The sequence below is a fragment of the Chiloscyllium plagiosum genome, unplaced genomic scaffold (genome assembly GCF_037043375.1).
Source record: "Chiloscyllium plagiosum isolate Xiang-an unplaced genomic scaffold, Cpla_swu_hap1 HiC_scaffold_7, whole genome shotgun sequence".
NCBI lineage: Eukaryota > Metazoa > Chordata > Chondrichthyes > Orectolobiformes > Hemiscylliidae > Chiloscyllium > Chiloscyllium plagiosum.
Window position 1 is genome coordinate 117,591,654 of NW_028270145.1, and position 16,404 is coordinate 117,608,057.

Below are 16,404 nucleotides of genomic sequence, written 5' to 3' on the forward strand. Positions count from 1 at the left end.
GTACAGTACATTACAGTGCAGTGCTGTACATTACAGTGCAGTACAGAACAGTACAGTGCAGTACAGTATATTGCAGTGCAGTACAGTGCACAGTGCAGTTTAGTGCACAGTGCAGTACAGTATAGTACATTACAGTGCAGTACAATGCAGTGCAGTGCAGTACAGTGCAGTACATTGCAGTGCAGTACAGTGCATTGCAGTGCACAGTGCAGTACAGTGCAGTGCACGGTGCAATACAGTGCAGTACACAGCAGTACAGTATATTGCAGTGCAATACAGTGCAGTACAGTACATTACACGGCACGGTGGCACAGTGGTTAGCACTGCTGCTTCACAGCGCCAGAGACCCGGGTTCAATTCCCGCCTCAGGCGACTGACTGTGTGGAGTTTGCACATTCTCCTCATGTCTGCGTGGGTTTCCTCCGGGTGCTCCGGTTTCCTCCCACAGTCCAAAGATGTGCAGGTCAGGTGAATTGGCGATGCTAAATTCCCCGTAGATGTAGGAGTATGGGTGGGTTGTGCTTCGGCGGGGCGGTGTGGACTTGTTGGGCCGAAGGGCCTGTTTCCACACTGTAATGTAATGTAATCTAATCTAATCTAAAAGTACAGTACATTGCAGTACATTACAGTACATTTGCAGTACAGTTCATTGCAATGCAATACAGTGCAGTACAGTGCAGTGCAATACGTTGCAGTGCAGTACAGTACAGTGCAGTGCAGTACAGTTCATTGCAATGCATTGCAATGCATTGCAGTGCAGTACAGTGCAGTGCAATACGTTGCAGTGCAGTACAGTACATTACAGTGCAGTACAGTACATTGCAGTGCAGTACAGAACAGCACAGTACATTACAGTGCAGTACATTGCAGTGCACAGTGTGGTACAGTACATTTGCAGTACAGTACATTGCAGTGCAGTACAGTGCAGTACATTGCATTGCAGTACAGTGTAGTACAATACGTTGCAGTGCAGTACAGTACATTGCAGTGCAGTACAGTGCAGTACATTGCATTGCAGTACAGTGTAGTACAATACGTTGCAGTGCAGTACAGTACATTACAGTGCAGTACAGTGCAGCACAGTACATTACAGTACAGTACATTGCAGTGAACAGTGCAGTACAGAGCAGTACAGTACATTACAGTGCAGTACAGTGCAGTACAGTGCACATTGCAGTACAGTGCACAGTGCAGTACAGTACATTACAGTGCAGTACAATGCAGTACAGAGCAGTACAGTATATTGCAGTGCAATACAGTGCAGTACATTACATTACAGTGCAGTACAGTACATTACAGTGCAATACAGTGCAGTACAGTACATTGCAGTGCAGTACAGTGCAGTACAGTGCAGTACATTACAGTGCAATACAGTGCAGTACAGTACATTGCAGTGCAGTGCAGTACAGTACAATGCAGTGCAGTACAGTGCAGTACATTGCAGTACAGTGCAGTACATTGCAGTGCAGTGCAGTACATTACAGTGCAATACAGTGCAGTACATTACAGTACAGTACAGTACATTGCAGTGCAGTACATTACAGTGCAGTACAGTGCAGTACATTGCAGTGAACAGTGCAGTACAGAGCAGTACAGTATATTGCAGTGCAGTGCAGAGTAGTACAGTGCGGTACAGTACATTGCAGTGCAGTACAGTGCACAGTGCAGTACAGTACATTACAGTGCAGTACAGTACATTGCAGTGCAGTACAGAGCAGTACAGTATATTACAGTGCAGTACAGTACATTACAGTGCGGTACAGAGCAGTACAGTGCAGTACAGTACATTGCAGTGCAGTACAGTGCACATTGCAGTACAGTGCACAGTGCAGTACAGTACATTACAGTGCAGTACAGTACATTGCAGTGCAGTACAGAGCAGTACAGTATATTACAGTGCAGTACAGTACATTACAGTGCGGTACAGAGCAGTACAGTGCAGTACAGTACAGTACAGTGCAGTACAGAGCAGTACAGTATATTGCAGTGCAATACAGTACATTACAGTGCAGTAAAGTACATTACAGTGCAATACAGTGCAGTACAGTACATTGCAGTGCAGTACAGTGCAGTACATTGCAGTACAGTACAGTACAGTACATTGCAGTGCAGTGCAGTACATTACAGTGCAGTACAGTACATTGCAGTGCAGTGCAGTACATTGCAGTGCAGTGCAGTACAGACCAGTACAGAGCAGTACAGTACATTGCAGTACACAGTGCAATACAGTATATTGCAGTGCAATACAGTGTAGTACAGAGCAGTACAGTACAGAACATTGCAGTGCAATTCAGTGCAGTACAGAGCAGTACAATACATTGCAGTGCAGTACAGTGCAGTACAGTACATTACAGTGCAGTGCAGTACAGACCAGTACAGAGCAGTACAGTACATTGCAGTACACAGTGCAATGCAGTACATTGCAGTGCAATACAGTGTAGTACAGAGCAGTACAGTACAGTACATTACAGTGCAGTGCAGTACATTGCAGTACAGAGCAGTACAGTGCAGTACAGTACATTGCAGTGCAGTACAGTGCAGTACAGAGCAGTACAGTGCAGTACAGTACATTGCAGTACAGTGCAGTACATTGCAGCGCACAGTGCAATACAGTGCAGTACAGTACATTGCAGTGCAGTACAGTACATTGCAGTGCAGTACATTACAGTACATTACATAGCAGTACAGTACATTGCAGTGCAGTACAGAACATTGCAGTGCAGTGCAGTGCAGTGCATTGCAGTACAGTACAGTACATTGCAGTGCAGTACAGTGCAGTGCAGTACATTGCGGTGCAGTACAGTGCATTGCAGTGCAATACAGTGCAGTACAGTACATTACTGTGCAGTACAGTACATTACAGTGCAGTACAGTGCACATTGCAGTACAGTGCACAGTTCAGTACGGTATAGTACATTACATTGCAGTACAATGCAGTACATTGCAGTGCAGTACAGTGCAGTACATTGCAGTGCAGTACAGTGCATTGCAGTGCACAGTGCAGTACAGTACATTGCAGTGCAGTGCAGTACAGTACAGTGCAGTGCACAGTGCAATACAGTGCAGTACAGTACATTGCAGTACATTACAGTACATTTGCAGTACAGTTCATTGCAATGCAATACAGTGCAGTACACTGCATTGCAGTGCAGTACAGTGCAGTGCAATACGTTGCAGTGCAGTACAGTACATTACAGTGCAGTACAGTACATTGCAGTGCAGTACAGAACAGCACAGTACATTACAGTGCAGTACATTGCAGTGCACAGTGTGGTACAGTACATTTGCAGTACAGTACATTGCAGTGCAGTACAGTGCAGTACATTGCATTGCAGTACAGTGCAGTACAATACGTTGCATTGCAGTACAGTACATTACAGTGCAGTACAGTGCAGCACAGTACATTACAGTGCAGTACATTGCAGTGCACAGTGCGGTACAGTACATTTGCAGTACAGTACATTGCAGTGCAATACAGTGTAGTACAGTACATTGCAGTGCAGTACACTGCAGTGAACAGTGCAGTACAGAGCAGTACAGTATATTGCAGTGCAATACAGTGCAGTACAGTACATTACAGTGCAGTACAGAACTGTACAGTGCAGTACAATGCAGTACATTGCAGTGCAGTACAGTGCAGTACATTGCAGTGAACAGTGCAGTACAGAGCAGTACAGTATATTGCAGTGCAATACAGTGCAGTACATTACAGTGCAGTACAGAGCAGTACAGTGAAGTACAGCACATTGCAGTGCAGTGCAGTACAGAGCAGTACAGTACATTGCAGTACACAGTGCAATACAGTGCAGTACAGAGCAGTGCAGTACAGTGCAGTGGGCAGTGCCGTACAGTACAGTACATTGCAGTGCAATACAGTGCAGTACAGAGCAGTACAATACATTGCTGTGCAGTACAGTGCAGTACAAAGCAGTACAGTACATTGCAAGGCAATACAGTGCAGTATAGAGCAGTAAAGTACATTACAGTGCAGTGCAGTACAGTGCAGTGCAGTACAGTTCAGTACATTGCAGCGCACAGTGCAATACAGTGCAGTACAGTACATTGCAGTGCAGTACAGTGCATTGCAGTGCAGTACAGTACATTGCAGTGCAGTACAGTGCATTGCAGTGCAGTACTGTACATTGCAGTGCAGTACAGTGCATTGCAGTGCAGTACTGTGCATTGCAGTGCAGTTCAGTACAGTACATTGCAGTGCAGTACAGTGCAGTACATTGCAGTGAACAGTGCAGTACAGAGCAATACATTATATTGCAATGCAATACAGTGCAGTACAGCACATTACAGTGCAGTACAGTACATTGCAGTGCGGTACAGTGCACAGTGCAGTACAGTACATTACAGTGCAGTACAATGCAGTACAGAGCAGTACAGTATATTGCAGTGCAATACAGTACATTACAGTGCAGTGCAGTACATTACAGTGCAGTACAGAGCAGTACAGTGCAGTACATTACAGTGCAGTACAGAGCAGTACAGTATATTGCAGTGCAATACATTGCAGTACAGTACATTACAGTGCAGTACAGTACAGTACATTGCAGTGCAGTACAGTGCACATTGCAGTACAGTGCACAGTGCAGTACAGTACATTACAGTGCAGTACAATGCAGTACAGAGCAGTACAGTATATTGCAGTGCAATACAGTGCAGTACAGTACATTGCAGTGCAGTACAGTGCAGCACTTTGCAGTGCAGTACAGTGCAGTGCAGTACATTGCAGTGCAGTGCAGTACAGTACAGTACATTACAGTGCAGTACAGTACATTGCAGTGCAGTGCAGTACATTACAGTGCAGTACAGTGCAGTACAGTACATTGCATTGCAGTGCAGTACAGTGCAGTACATTGCAGTGCAGTGCAGTACATTACAGTGCAGTACAGTGCAGTACAGTACATTGCAGTGCAGTGCAGTACATTGCAGTGCAGTGCATGGCAGTGCACACTGCAGTACAGTACATTGCAGTGCAGTGCAGTACAGACCAGTACAGAGCAGTACAGTACATTGCAGTACACAGTGCAATACAGTACATTGCAGTGCAATACAGTGTAGTACAGAGCAGTACAGTACAGTACATTGCAGTGCAATACAGTGCAGTACAGAGCAGTACAATACATTGCTGTGCAGTACAGTGCAGTACAAAGCAGTACAGTACATTGCAAGGCAATACAGTGCAGTACAGAGCAGTAAAGTGCATTACAGTGCAGTGCAGTACAGTGCAGTACGTTGCAGTACATTGCAGCGCACAGTGCAATACAGTGCAGTAGAGTACATTGCAGTGCAGTACAGTACATTGCAGTGCAGTACAGTGCAGTACATTACAGTGCAGTACAGTGCAGTACAGTACATTACAGTGCATTGCAGTACAATACATTGCAGTTCAATACAGTGCAGTACAGTGCAGTACAGTATATTGCAGTACATTACAGTGCACAGTGCAGTACAGTACATTGCAGTACATTACAGTACATTTGCAGTACAGTACATTGCAGTGCAGTGCAGTACATTGCAGTACAGAGCAGTACAGTACATTGCAGTACAGTGCAGTACAGTACATTACAGTGCAGTACAGCGCAGTACAATACATTGCAGTGCAGTGCAGTACAGTGCAGTACAGTACATTACAGTGCAGTACAGTGTAGTGCACAGTGCAGTACAGTACATTGCAGTACATTATAGTACATTTGCAGTACAGTACATTGCAGTGAACAGTGCAGTACAGAGCAGTACAGTATATTGCAGTGCTATACAGTACATTACAGTGCAGTACATTACAGTGCAGTACAGTACATTGCAGTGCAGTACAGTGCGCAGTGCAGTACAGTGCGCAGTGCAGTACAGTGCACAGTGCAGTACTCTACAGTACATTACAGTGCAGTACAGTGCAGTACAGTGCATTGCAGTGCAGTACAGTGCACAGTGCAGTACAGTACATTACAGTGCAGTACAGAGCAGTACATTGCAGTACAGTACATTGCAGTGCAGTACAGTGCGCAGTGCAGTACAGTGCACAGTGCAGTACAGTGCACAGTGCAGTACAGTACATTACAGTGCAGTACAGTGCAGTACAGCACATTGCAGTGCAGTACAGTGCACAGTGCAGTACAGTGCACAGTGCAGTACAGTACAGTACATTACAGTGCAGTACAGAGAAGTACAGTACATTACAGTGCAATACAGTACATTACAGTGCATTACAGTGCAGTACAGTGCATTGCAGTGCACAGTACGGTACAGTGCAGTGCAGTGTTGCTGCTTTGTAGCCTCCAGTTTGACTAAAGTTGGGTTGTTGTGATCCCAGGTGGTGGACTTTGGCTGGCCTGACCTACATGCCCCTCCTCTGGACAAAATCTGCAGCATTTGCAAAGCCATGGACACCTGGTTAAATTCAGACCCTCAGCATGTGGTTGTCATTCACAATAAGGTAAGGACCACGATATCTTCCTCTCTTTACGGAAGTCTCAGGGTGAAAATCCCACCCCGTATCTGGCCAGCCTGACCTTGGATAACACCCAGAGTCCGGTCTCTGTCACCGCTGTCTGCTGAGTCAGTCAGTAACACACCAACCTGAAACCTCCCACCAATCATCTTTATCCTCCAATGTTTCTGTTTTTAACTTTCCTGAACCTTGTTGTTTAACTCTTCAGTCTGATCCGAGGAATACATTCACACGGTGGACCTTCAGTATGTTGTGGATGTGAATTCACTCCATCAACCAGTTTCCAAACAGTCACCGACGAAGTTTATCCTCCCTGACCCCCCACCCCGTGTAGATTTCGACAAATCTTGAGTTTCTTTTTGTCCCCATCCACTTCGGGAAAGGAGGGAAGTGAAGATGAAGTCAGGACACATCATCTATTTCCTGACGGCGTCAAATAACTAACATACTCTCTGAAAGCAGTTCCCGAAGAGGATCCTGTTCACACTGATGTCTGCCTGGGGGGGGGGAGGGGGTAATGCTGGAAATGCCACAAGTACCATCCACTTTTGGATTCATATTCCAGAGAACTGGGTTAAAATCTTACTGTGACCATTTGAGAATTTTAACTCGGCAGAAATCAAATCAGGAAATTAAAAGCTGGCTTCAGATCGTCTTAAAACCCCACCTGGTTTTGCTGATCTCCTTTCCCGAGTTTGCTTGGTATGTATCAGGTATCATGTACAGGTCGTTCTGCTGGAACATGCGTAGACGACCGACTTGACACTGACATTTCTTACAAACCCACCGACTCCCACAGCGACCTGGATTACACCTCTTCCCACCCTACCTCTTGCAAAAATGCCATCCCGTATTCCCAATTCCTCCACTTCCGCCGTATCTGCTCCCAGGAGGACCAGTTCCACCACAGAACACACCAGATGGCCTCCTTCTTTAGAGACCGCAATTTCCCTTCCCACGTGGTTAAAGATGCCCTCCAACGCATCTCGTCTACATCCTGCACTTCCGCCCTCAGACCCCACCCCTCCAACAGCAACAAGGACAGAACAACTCTGGTGCTCACCTTCCACCTGGTCAGGTCCACGCCCCCCTACAACCCACCCTCCCATCCTGGCACCTTCCCCTGCCACCGCAGGAACTGTAAAACCTGCGCCCACACCTCCTCCCTCACCTCTATCCAAGGCCCTAAAGGAGCCTTCCACATCCATCAAAGTTTTACCTGCACATCCACCAATGCCATTTATTGTATCCGTTGCTCCCGATGCGGTCTCCTCTACATTGGGGAGACTGGGCGCCTCCTCGCAGAGTGCTTTAGGGAACATCTCCGAGACACTCACACCAATCAACTACACCGCCCTGTGGCCCAACATTTCAACTCCCCCTCCCACTCTGACGAGGACATGGAGGTCCTGGGCCTCCTTCACCGCCGCTCCCTCACCACCAGACACCTGGAGGAAGAACGCCTCATCTTCCTCCTTGGAACACTTCAACCCCAGGGCATCAATGTGGACTTCAACAGTTTCCTCATTTCCCCCCTTTCCCCACCTCACCCCAGTTCCAAACTTCCAGCTCAGCACTGTCCCCTTGACCTGTCTGGACTTGTCCTACCTGCCTATCTCCTTTTCCACCTATCCACTCCACCCTCTCCTCCCTGACCTATTACCTTCATCCCCTCCCCCACTGACCTATTGTACTCTATGCTACTCTCTCCCCACCCCCCACCCTCCTCTAGCTTATCTCTCCACCCTTCAGGCTCTCTGCCTTTATTCCTGATGAAGGGCTTTTGCCCGAAACGTCAATTTTCCTGCCCCTCGGATGCTGCCTGACCTGCTGTGCTTTTCCAGCACCACTCTACCTGAGAACATGCGTTTCATCAACGCGATTGATGAGGTGGGGACGCTGTCTCTCACTGCGCAAACACGATAACGCAGCACTTTAAGCGCTGTTTTGAAAGCGTGATTTTTCTATGACGTGAGGTTGCACAGGAACGTGACCATGGGGTTACAGAAGAGCTGGCTGTATTTACGGAGATGCAGAGTGGTCCCAATCTGTGCTGCGGATGGTGAGGTGACCATCTCTGTCTAATCTCCTTCAGCCTCTTGCATGTTGTATATTCTGTGCTGAAAGGGTTATATATTCTACATTTAAGTATATATTATTAACAATTTTTAAGATATTAGGGGAAAGGTGTAGAGGGGACGTCAGAGGAAGGTTCTTTACACAGAGAATTGTGAATGTATGGGATGTGTTGCCAGCTGTGGTGGTGGAAGCAGAGTCATTGGGGACATTTAAGGGACTGCTGGACATGCACATGGATAGCAGTGAGTTGAGGGGTGCATAGAAGTTACTATATTTTATGTTAGGATTAAGTCACGGCACAACATTGTGGGCCGAAGGGCCTGTTCTGTGCTGTACGTTTCTATGTTCTATTAAGTATTAAAGTTTGGAATTCTACGTCAGTGGTGTGTAGCGATGAAGGGTTTATAAAGTAACCAGGTTTGTCAGGTTTCTGGAACCATGGTTTGTGTCAGAGGGAGGGAAGCCCTCCAATGTTAACAGAAGATTATTTTGACTGTGCTAGGAATATTAACATAGAATCATACAGAATAGCGGAGACCCTTCACCCCATCGAGTGTGTACTGCCGCATAGTTAAAAGGTCACCCACATTACCACTACCTACACTACTCCCACTTCCTCACACCAAGCCCAGAGCCTTCAATGTTGAATTCAGGTGTGCATCCGAATACTTTTAAAGGTTGTGAGATTTCCCACCACCACCAGCTTCCCAGGCAGAACATTCCAGATTCCCAACACCAATTGGGCCCCTGTAATTTCCTCCTCCGTCTCCCACAGCATCCTGGGATACAACTGGACCTAGGGATTGGTCCACCTTTCGTCATAGAGTCATAGAGTTGTACAGAACAGAAGCAGAGCCTTCTGTCCAATTTGTAATGCCGCTCAGATATCCGAAATTTAACTAGTCCTGTTAGCCAGCATTTGGCCCATATCCCACTAAATCCCTCCCTATTCATTGTTTCAAATTCTCCAAAACTTTCTCACTTCTATGGTTAATCAGCTCAAGGACCTCAAAGTCCATCCTTCCAAATTCTGTGACTACATCCTCCTTCTCGAGAGTAAAGACAGTAGTGAAATACTGACTTAACATTCGACCAATAGCCTTCACCTTCACACACAGATTGCTCCCTTGGTCCCTAATGCATCCTTCACTTCCCCTGGTTATTACAGTCCCTAATGGATCCTTCACTTCCCCTGGTTATTATGGTCCCTAATGAATCCTTCACTTCCCCTGGTTATTACGGTCCCGCATGAATCCTACACTTCCCCTGGTTATTACAGTCCCTAATGAATCCTTCACTTCCCCTGGTTATTACGGTCCCGCATGAATCCTTCACTTCCCCTGGTTATTACGGTCCCGCATGAATCCTACACTTCCCCTGGTTATTACAGTCCCTAATGAATCCTTCACTTCCCCTGGTTATTACGGTCCCGCATGAATCCTTCACTTCCCCTGGTTATTATGGTCCCGCATGAATCCTACACTTCCCCTGGTTATTACAGTCCCTAATGGATCCTTCACTTCCCCTGGTTATTATGGTCCCTAATGAATCCTTCACTTCCCCTGGTTATTATGGTCCCTAATGAATCCTTCACTTCCCCTGGTTATTAGAGTCCCTAATGAATCCTTCACTTCCCCTGGTTATTACGGTCCCGCATGAATCCTACACTTCCCCTGGTTATTACAGTCCCTAATGAATCCTTCACTTCCCCTGGTTATTACGGTCCCGCATGAATCCTTCACTTCCCCTGGTTATTACGGTCCCGCATGAATCCTACACTTCCCCTGGTTATTATGGTCCCTAATGAATCCTTCACTTCCCCTGGTTATTACGGTCCCGCATGAATCCTACACTTCCCCTGGTTATTACAGTCCCTAATGAATCCTTCACTTCCCCTGGTTATTACGGTCCCGCATGAATCCTACACTTCCCCTGGTTATTACAGTCCCTAATGAATCCGACACTTCCCCTGGTTATTACGGTCCCGCATGAATCCTTCACTTCCCCTGGTTATTACGGTCCCGCATGAATCCTTCACTTTCCCTGGTTATTACAGTCCCTAATGAATCCTTCACTTCCCCTGGTTATTACGGTCCCGCATGAATCCTACACTTCCCCTGGTTATTATGGTCCCTAATGAATCCTTCACTTCCCCTGGTTATTATGGTCCCTAATGAATCCTTCACTTCCCCTGGTTATTACGGTCCCGCATGAATCCTACACTTCCCCTGGTTATTACAGTCCCTAATGAATCCTTCACTTCCCCTGGTTATTACGGTCCCGCATGAATCCTTCACTTCCCCTGGTTATTACGGTCCCTAATGAATCCTTCACTTTCCCTGGTTATTACAGTCCCTAATGAATCCTTCACTTCCCCTGGTTATTACGGTCCCGCATGAATCCTTCACTTCCCCTGGTTATTACGGTCCCTAATGAATCCTTCACTTTCCCTGGTTATTACAGTCCCTAATGAATCCTTCACTTCCCCTGGTTATTACGGTCCCGCATGAATCCTACACTTCCCCTGGTTATTACAGTCCCTAATGAATCCTACACTTCCCCTGGTTATTACAGTCCCTAATGAATCCTACACTTCCCCTGGTTATTACTGTCCCTAATGCATCCTTCACTTCACCTGGTTATTACGGTCCCAATGGATCCTTCATTTTCCCTGGTTATTACAGTCCCTAATGAATCCTACACTTCCCTTGGTTATTATGGTCCCAATGGATCATTCACTTCCCCTGGATATTACAGTCCCTAATGAATCCTACACTTCCCCTGGTTATTACAGTCCCAATGGATCATTCACTTCCCCTGGTTATTACAGTCCCTAATGAATCCTACACCTCCCCTGGTTATTACGGTCCCAATGGATCATTCACAGCCCCTGGTTATTACGGTCCCTAATGAATCCTTCACTTCCCCTGGTTATTACGGTCCCTAATGAATCCTTCACTTCCCCTGGTTATTACAGTCCCTAATGAATCCTACACTTCCCCTGGTTATTACGGTCCCAATGGATCATTCACAGCCCCTGGTTATTACGGTCCCTAATGAATCCTTCACTTCCCCTGGTTATTACGGTCCCAATGGATCCTTCACTTCCCCTGGTTATTACAGTCCCTAATGAATCCTAATTAACCCTGGTTATTTCAGTCCCTAAAACATCCTTCACTTCCCCTGGTTATTACAGTCCCTAATGGATCCTAGACTTCCACTGGTTATTACGGTCCCAATGGATCCTTCATTTTCCCTGGTTATTACAGTCCCTAATGAATCCTACACTTCCCCTGGTTATTATGGTCCCAATGGATCATTCACTTCCCCTGGTTATTACAGTCCCTAATGAATCCTACAATTCCCCTGGTTATTACAGTCCCAATGGATCATTCACTTCCCCTGGTTATTACAGTCCCTAATGAATCCTACACTTCCCCTGGTTATTACAGTCCCAATGGATCCTTCACTTCCCCTGGTTATTACAGTCCCTAATGAATCCTTCACTTCCCCTGGTTATTACGGTCCCAATGGATCCTTCACTTCCCCTGGTTATTACGGTCCCTAATGAATCCTTCACTTCCCCTGGTTATTACAGTCCCTAATGAATCCTTCACTTCCCCTAGTTATTACTGTCCCGAATGGATCCTACACTTCCCCTGGTTATTACAGTCCCTAATGAATCCCTCACATCCCCTGGTTATTACGGTCCCTAATGGATCCTACACTTCCCCTGGTTATTACAGTACCTAATGAATCCTTCACTTCTCTTGGTTATTACAGTCCCTAATGAATCCAACACTTCCCCTTGTTATTACGGTCCCTAATGAATCCTTCACTTCCACTGGTTATTACGGTCCCTAATGAATCCTTCACTTCCCCTGGTTATTACAATCCCTAATGAATCCTACACTTCCCCTGGTTATTACAGTCCCAATGGATTATTCATTTCCCCTGGTTATTACAGTCCCTAATGAATCCTACACTTCCCCTGGTTATTACGGTCCCAATGGATCATTCACAGCCCCTGGTTATTACGGTCCCTAATGAATCCTTCACTTCCCCTGGTTATTACGGTCCCAATGGATCCTTCACTTCCCCTGGTTATTACGGTCCCTAATGAATCCTTCACTTCCCCTGGTTATTACAGTCCCTAATGAATCCTTCACTTTCCCTGGTTATTACAGTCCCTAATGAATCCTTCACTTCTCTTGGTTATTACAGTCCCTAATGAATCCTTCACTTCCCCTGGTTATTACGGTCCCAATGGAACCTTCATTTTCCCTGGTTATTACTGTCCCTAATGAATCCTACACTTCCCCTGGTTATTACAGTCCCTAATGAATCCTTCACTTCTCTTGGTTATTACAGTCCCTAATGAATCCTTCACTTCCCCTGGTTATTACTGTCCCTAATGGATCCTTCACTTCCCCTGGTTATTACGTTCCCTGATGGATCCTACACTTCCCCTGGTTATTACAGTCCCTAATGAATCCTTCACTTCTCTTGGTTATTACAGTCCCTAATGAATCCTACACTTCCCCTGGTTATTACAGTCCCTAATGAATCCTTCACTTCTCTTGGTTATTACAGTCCCTAATGAATCCTTCACTTCCCCTGGTTATTACTGTCCCTAATGGATCCTACACTTCCCCTGGTTATTACAGTCCCTAATGAATCCAACACTTCCCCTGGTTATTACCGTCCCAATGGATCCTTCACTTTCCCTGGTTATTACGTTCCCTGATGGATCCTACACTTCCCCTGGTTATTACAGTCCCTAATGAATCCTTCACTTCCCCTGGTTATTACTGTCCCTAATTAATCCTTCATTTCCCCTGGTTATTACGTCCCTAATGAATCCTTCACTTCCCCTGGTTATTACAGTCCCTAATGAATCCTTCACTTCCCCTGGTTATTACGGTCCCTAATGCATCCTTCACTTCCCCTGGTTATTACGGTCCCTAATGCATCCTTCACTTCCCCTGGTTAGAACATAGAACATAGAAGAATACAGCGCAGTACAGGCCCTTTGGCCCTCGATGTTGCGCCGATCCAAGCCCACCTAACCTATACTAACCCACTATCCTCCATATACCTATCCAATGCCCGCTTAAATGCCCATAAAGAGGGAGAGTCCACCACTGCTACTGGCAGGGCATTCCATGAACTTACGACTCGCTGAGTGAAGAACCTACCCCTAACTTCAGTCCTATATCTACCCCCCCTTAATTTAAAGCTATGCCCCCTTGTAATACCCGACTCCATACGCGGGAAAAGGTTCACACTGTCAACCCTATCTATCCCCCTAATCATCTTGTACACCTCTATCAAGTCACCCCTAAACCTTCTTTTCTCTAATGAAAACAGCCCCAAGTGTCTCAGTCTTTCCTCATACGATCTTCCTTCCATACCAGGCAACATCCTGGTAAATTTCCTCTGCACCCGTTCCAGTGCCTCCACATCCTTCCTATAGTATGGCGACCAAAACTGCACACAATATTCCAGATGCGGCCGCACCAGAGTCTTATACAACTGCATCATGACCTCAGGACTCCGGAACTCAATTCCTCTACCAATAAAAGCCAGTACGCCATATGCCTTCTTCACCGCACTATTTACCTGGGTGGCAACTTTCAGAGATCTGTGTACATGGACACCAAGATCCCTCTGCTCATCCACACTACCAAGTATCCGACCATTAGCCCAGTACCCCATCTTTTTGTTATTCTTCCCAAAGTGAATCACCTCGCACTTAGCTACATTGAATTCCATTTGCCACCTTTCTGCCCAGCTCTGCAGCTTCTCTATATCCTGCTGTAACCTGCCACATCCTTCCTCACTGTCAACAACTCCTCCGACTTTCGTATCATCTGCAAACTTGCTCACCCAACCTTCTAACCCCTCTTCCAGGTCATTTATAAAAATGACAAACAGCAATGGTCCCAAAACAGATCCTTGCGGAACACCGCTAGTGACGGCACTCCATGAAGAAACTTTGCCATCAACTACTACCCTCTGTCTTCTTCCATCCAGCCAATTCCTAATCCAAACCTCCAACTCACCCTCAATGCCATATCTCCGTATTTTCTGCAGTAGCCTACTACAGTCTCTAATGAATCCTTCACTTCCCCTGGTTATTACAGTCCCTAATAGATCCTACACTTCCCCTGGTTATTACGGTCCCTAATGGATCCTTCACCTCCCCTGGTTATTACGGTCCCTAATAGATCCTACACTTCCCCTGGTTATTATGGTCCCTGATGAATCCTTCACTTCCCCTGGTTATTACGTCCCTAATGCATCCTTCACTTCTCCTGGTTATTACAGTCCCTAATGAATCCTTCACTTGCCCTGGTTATTACGGTCCCTAATGAATCCTACACTTCCCCTGGTTATTACAGACCCTAATGAATCCTTCACTTCCCCTGGTTATTACGGTCCCTAATGATTCCTTCACTTCCCCTGGTTATTACGGCCCGTAATGAATCCTTCACTTCCCCTGGTTATTACAGTCCTTAATGAATCCTTCACTTCCCCTGGTTATTACGGTCCCTATTGAATTCTTCACTTCCCCTGGTTATTACGGTCCACAATGGATCCCTCACTTCCCCTGGTTATTACGGTCCCAAATGGATCCTACACTTCCCCTGGTTTTTACGGTCCCTAATGAATCCTTCACTTCCCCTAGTATTACGGTCCCTAATGGATCCTACAATTCCCCTGGTGATTACGGTCCCTAATGAATCCTTCACTTCCCCTGGTTATTACGTTCCCAAATGGATTCTTCACTTCCCCTGGTTATTACGGTCCATAATGGATCCTTCACTTCCCCTGGTGATTACGGTCCCAAATGTATCCTTCACTTCCCCTGATTATTATGGTACTTAATGGATCCTTCACTTCCCCTGGTTATTACGGTCCCTAATGAATCCTTCACTTCCCCTGGTTATTACGGTCCCAAATGGATCCTTCACTTCCCCTGGTTATTACGGTCCCTAATGCATCCTTCACTTCCCCTGGTTATTATGCTCCCTAATGGAACCTACAATTCCCCTGGTGATTACGGTCCCTAATGGTTCCTACACTTTCCCTGCTTATTATGGTCCCTAATGAATCCTTCATTTTCCCTAGTTATTACGGTCCCTAATGGATCCTACAATTCCCCTGGTGATTACGGTCCCTAATGGAACCTACACTTCCCCTGGTTTTTACGGTCCCTAATGGTTCCTACACTTCCCCTGGTTATTACAGTCCCTAATGAATCCTACAGTTCCCCTGGTGATTACGGTGGCAGATAGAACATTTGAGGACTCATCTACTGAGGTAGTATGGGCAGAGGTTAGAAACAGGAAAGGAGAGATTACCCTGTTGGGAGTTTACTATAGGCCTCCGAATATTTCCAGCAATGTACAGGACAGGATAGCAAAGATGATTCTCGATAGGAGCGAGAGTGACAGGGTAGTTGTGATGGGGGACTTTAAATTTTCAAATATTGACTGGGAATACTATAGGAGAAAGTGAGGACTGCAGATGCTGGAGATCAGAGCTGAAAAATGTGTTGCTGGAAAAGCGCAGCAGGTCAGGCAGCATCCAAGGAACAGGAGAATCGACGTTTAGGGCATAAGCCCTTCTTTAGGCAACACATAAGCCCTTTTCCAGCAACACATTTTCAGCTCTGGGAATACTATAGTTCAAGTACTATAGATGGGTCAGTTTTTGTCCAATGTGTGCAGGAGGGTTTCCTGACACAGTATGTAGACAGGCCAACAAGGAGTGAGGCCACTTTGGATTTGGTACTGGGTAAGGAACCCGGTCAGGTGTTAGACTTGGAGGTAGATGAGCACTTTGATGACAGTGACCACGAT

At 46.2% G+C, this 16,404-nt stretch overlaps 1 protein-coding gene across 1 annotated transcript in view; it reads left to right on the forward strand.

The window, feature by feature from the left end:
• The window catches only part of tns1b (tensin 1b), an 816,333-nt gene that overhangs the window by 503,751 nt on the left and 296,178 nt on the right, over nucleotides 1-16,404 (forward strand). Inside the window, exon 9 of the mRNA XM_087988578.1 lies at nucleotides 6,320-6,442. Coding sequence (XP_087844704.1) covers nucleotides 6,320-6,442 — 123 coding nt within the window. The remainder of the gene's footprint in view (nucleotides 1-6,319; nucleotides 6,443-16,404) is intronic.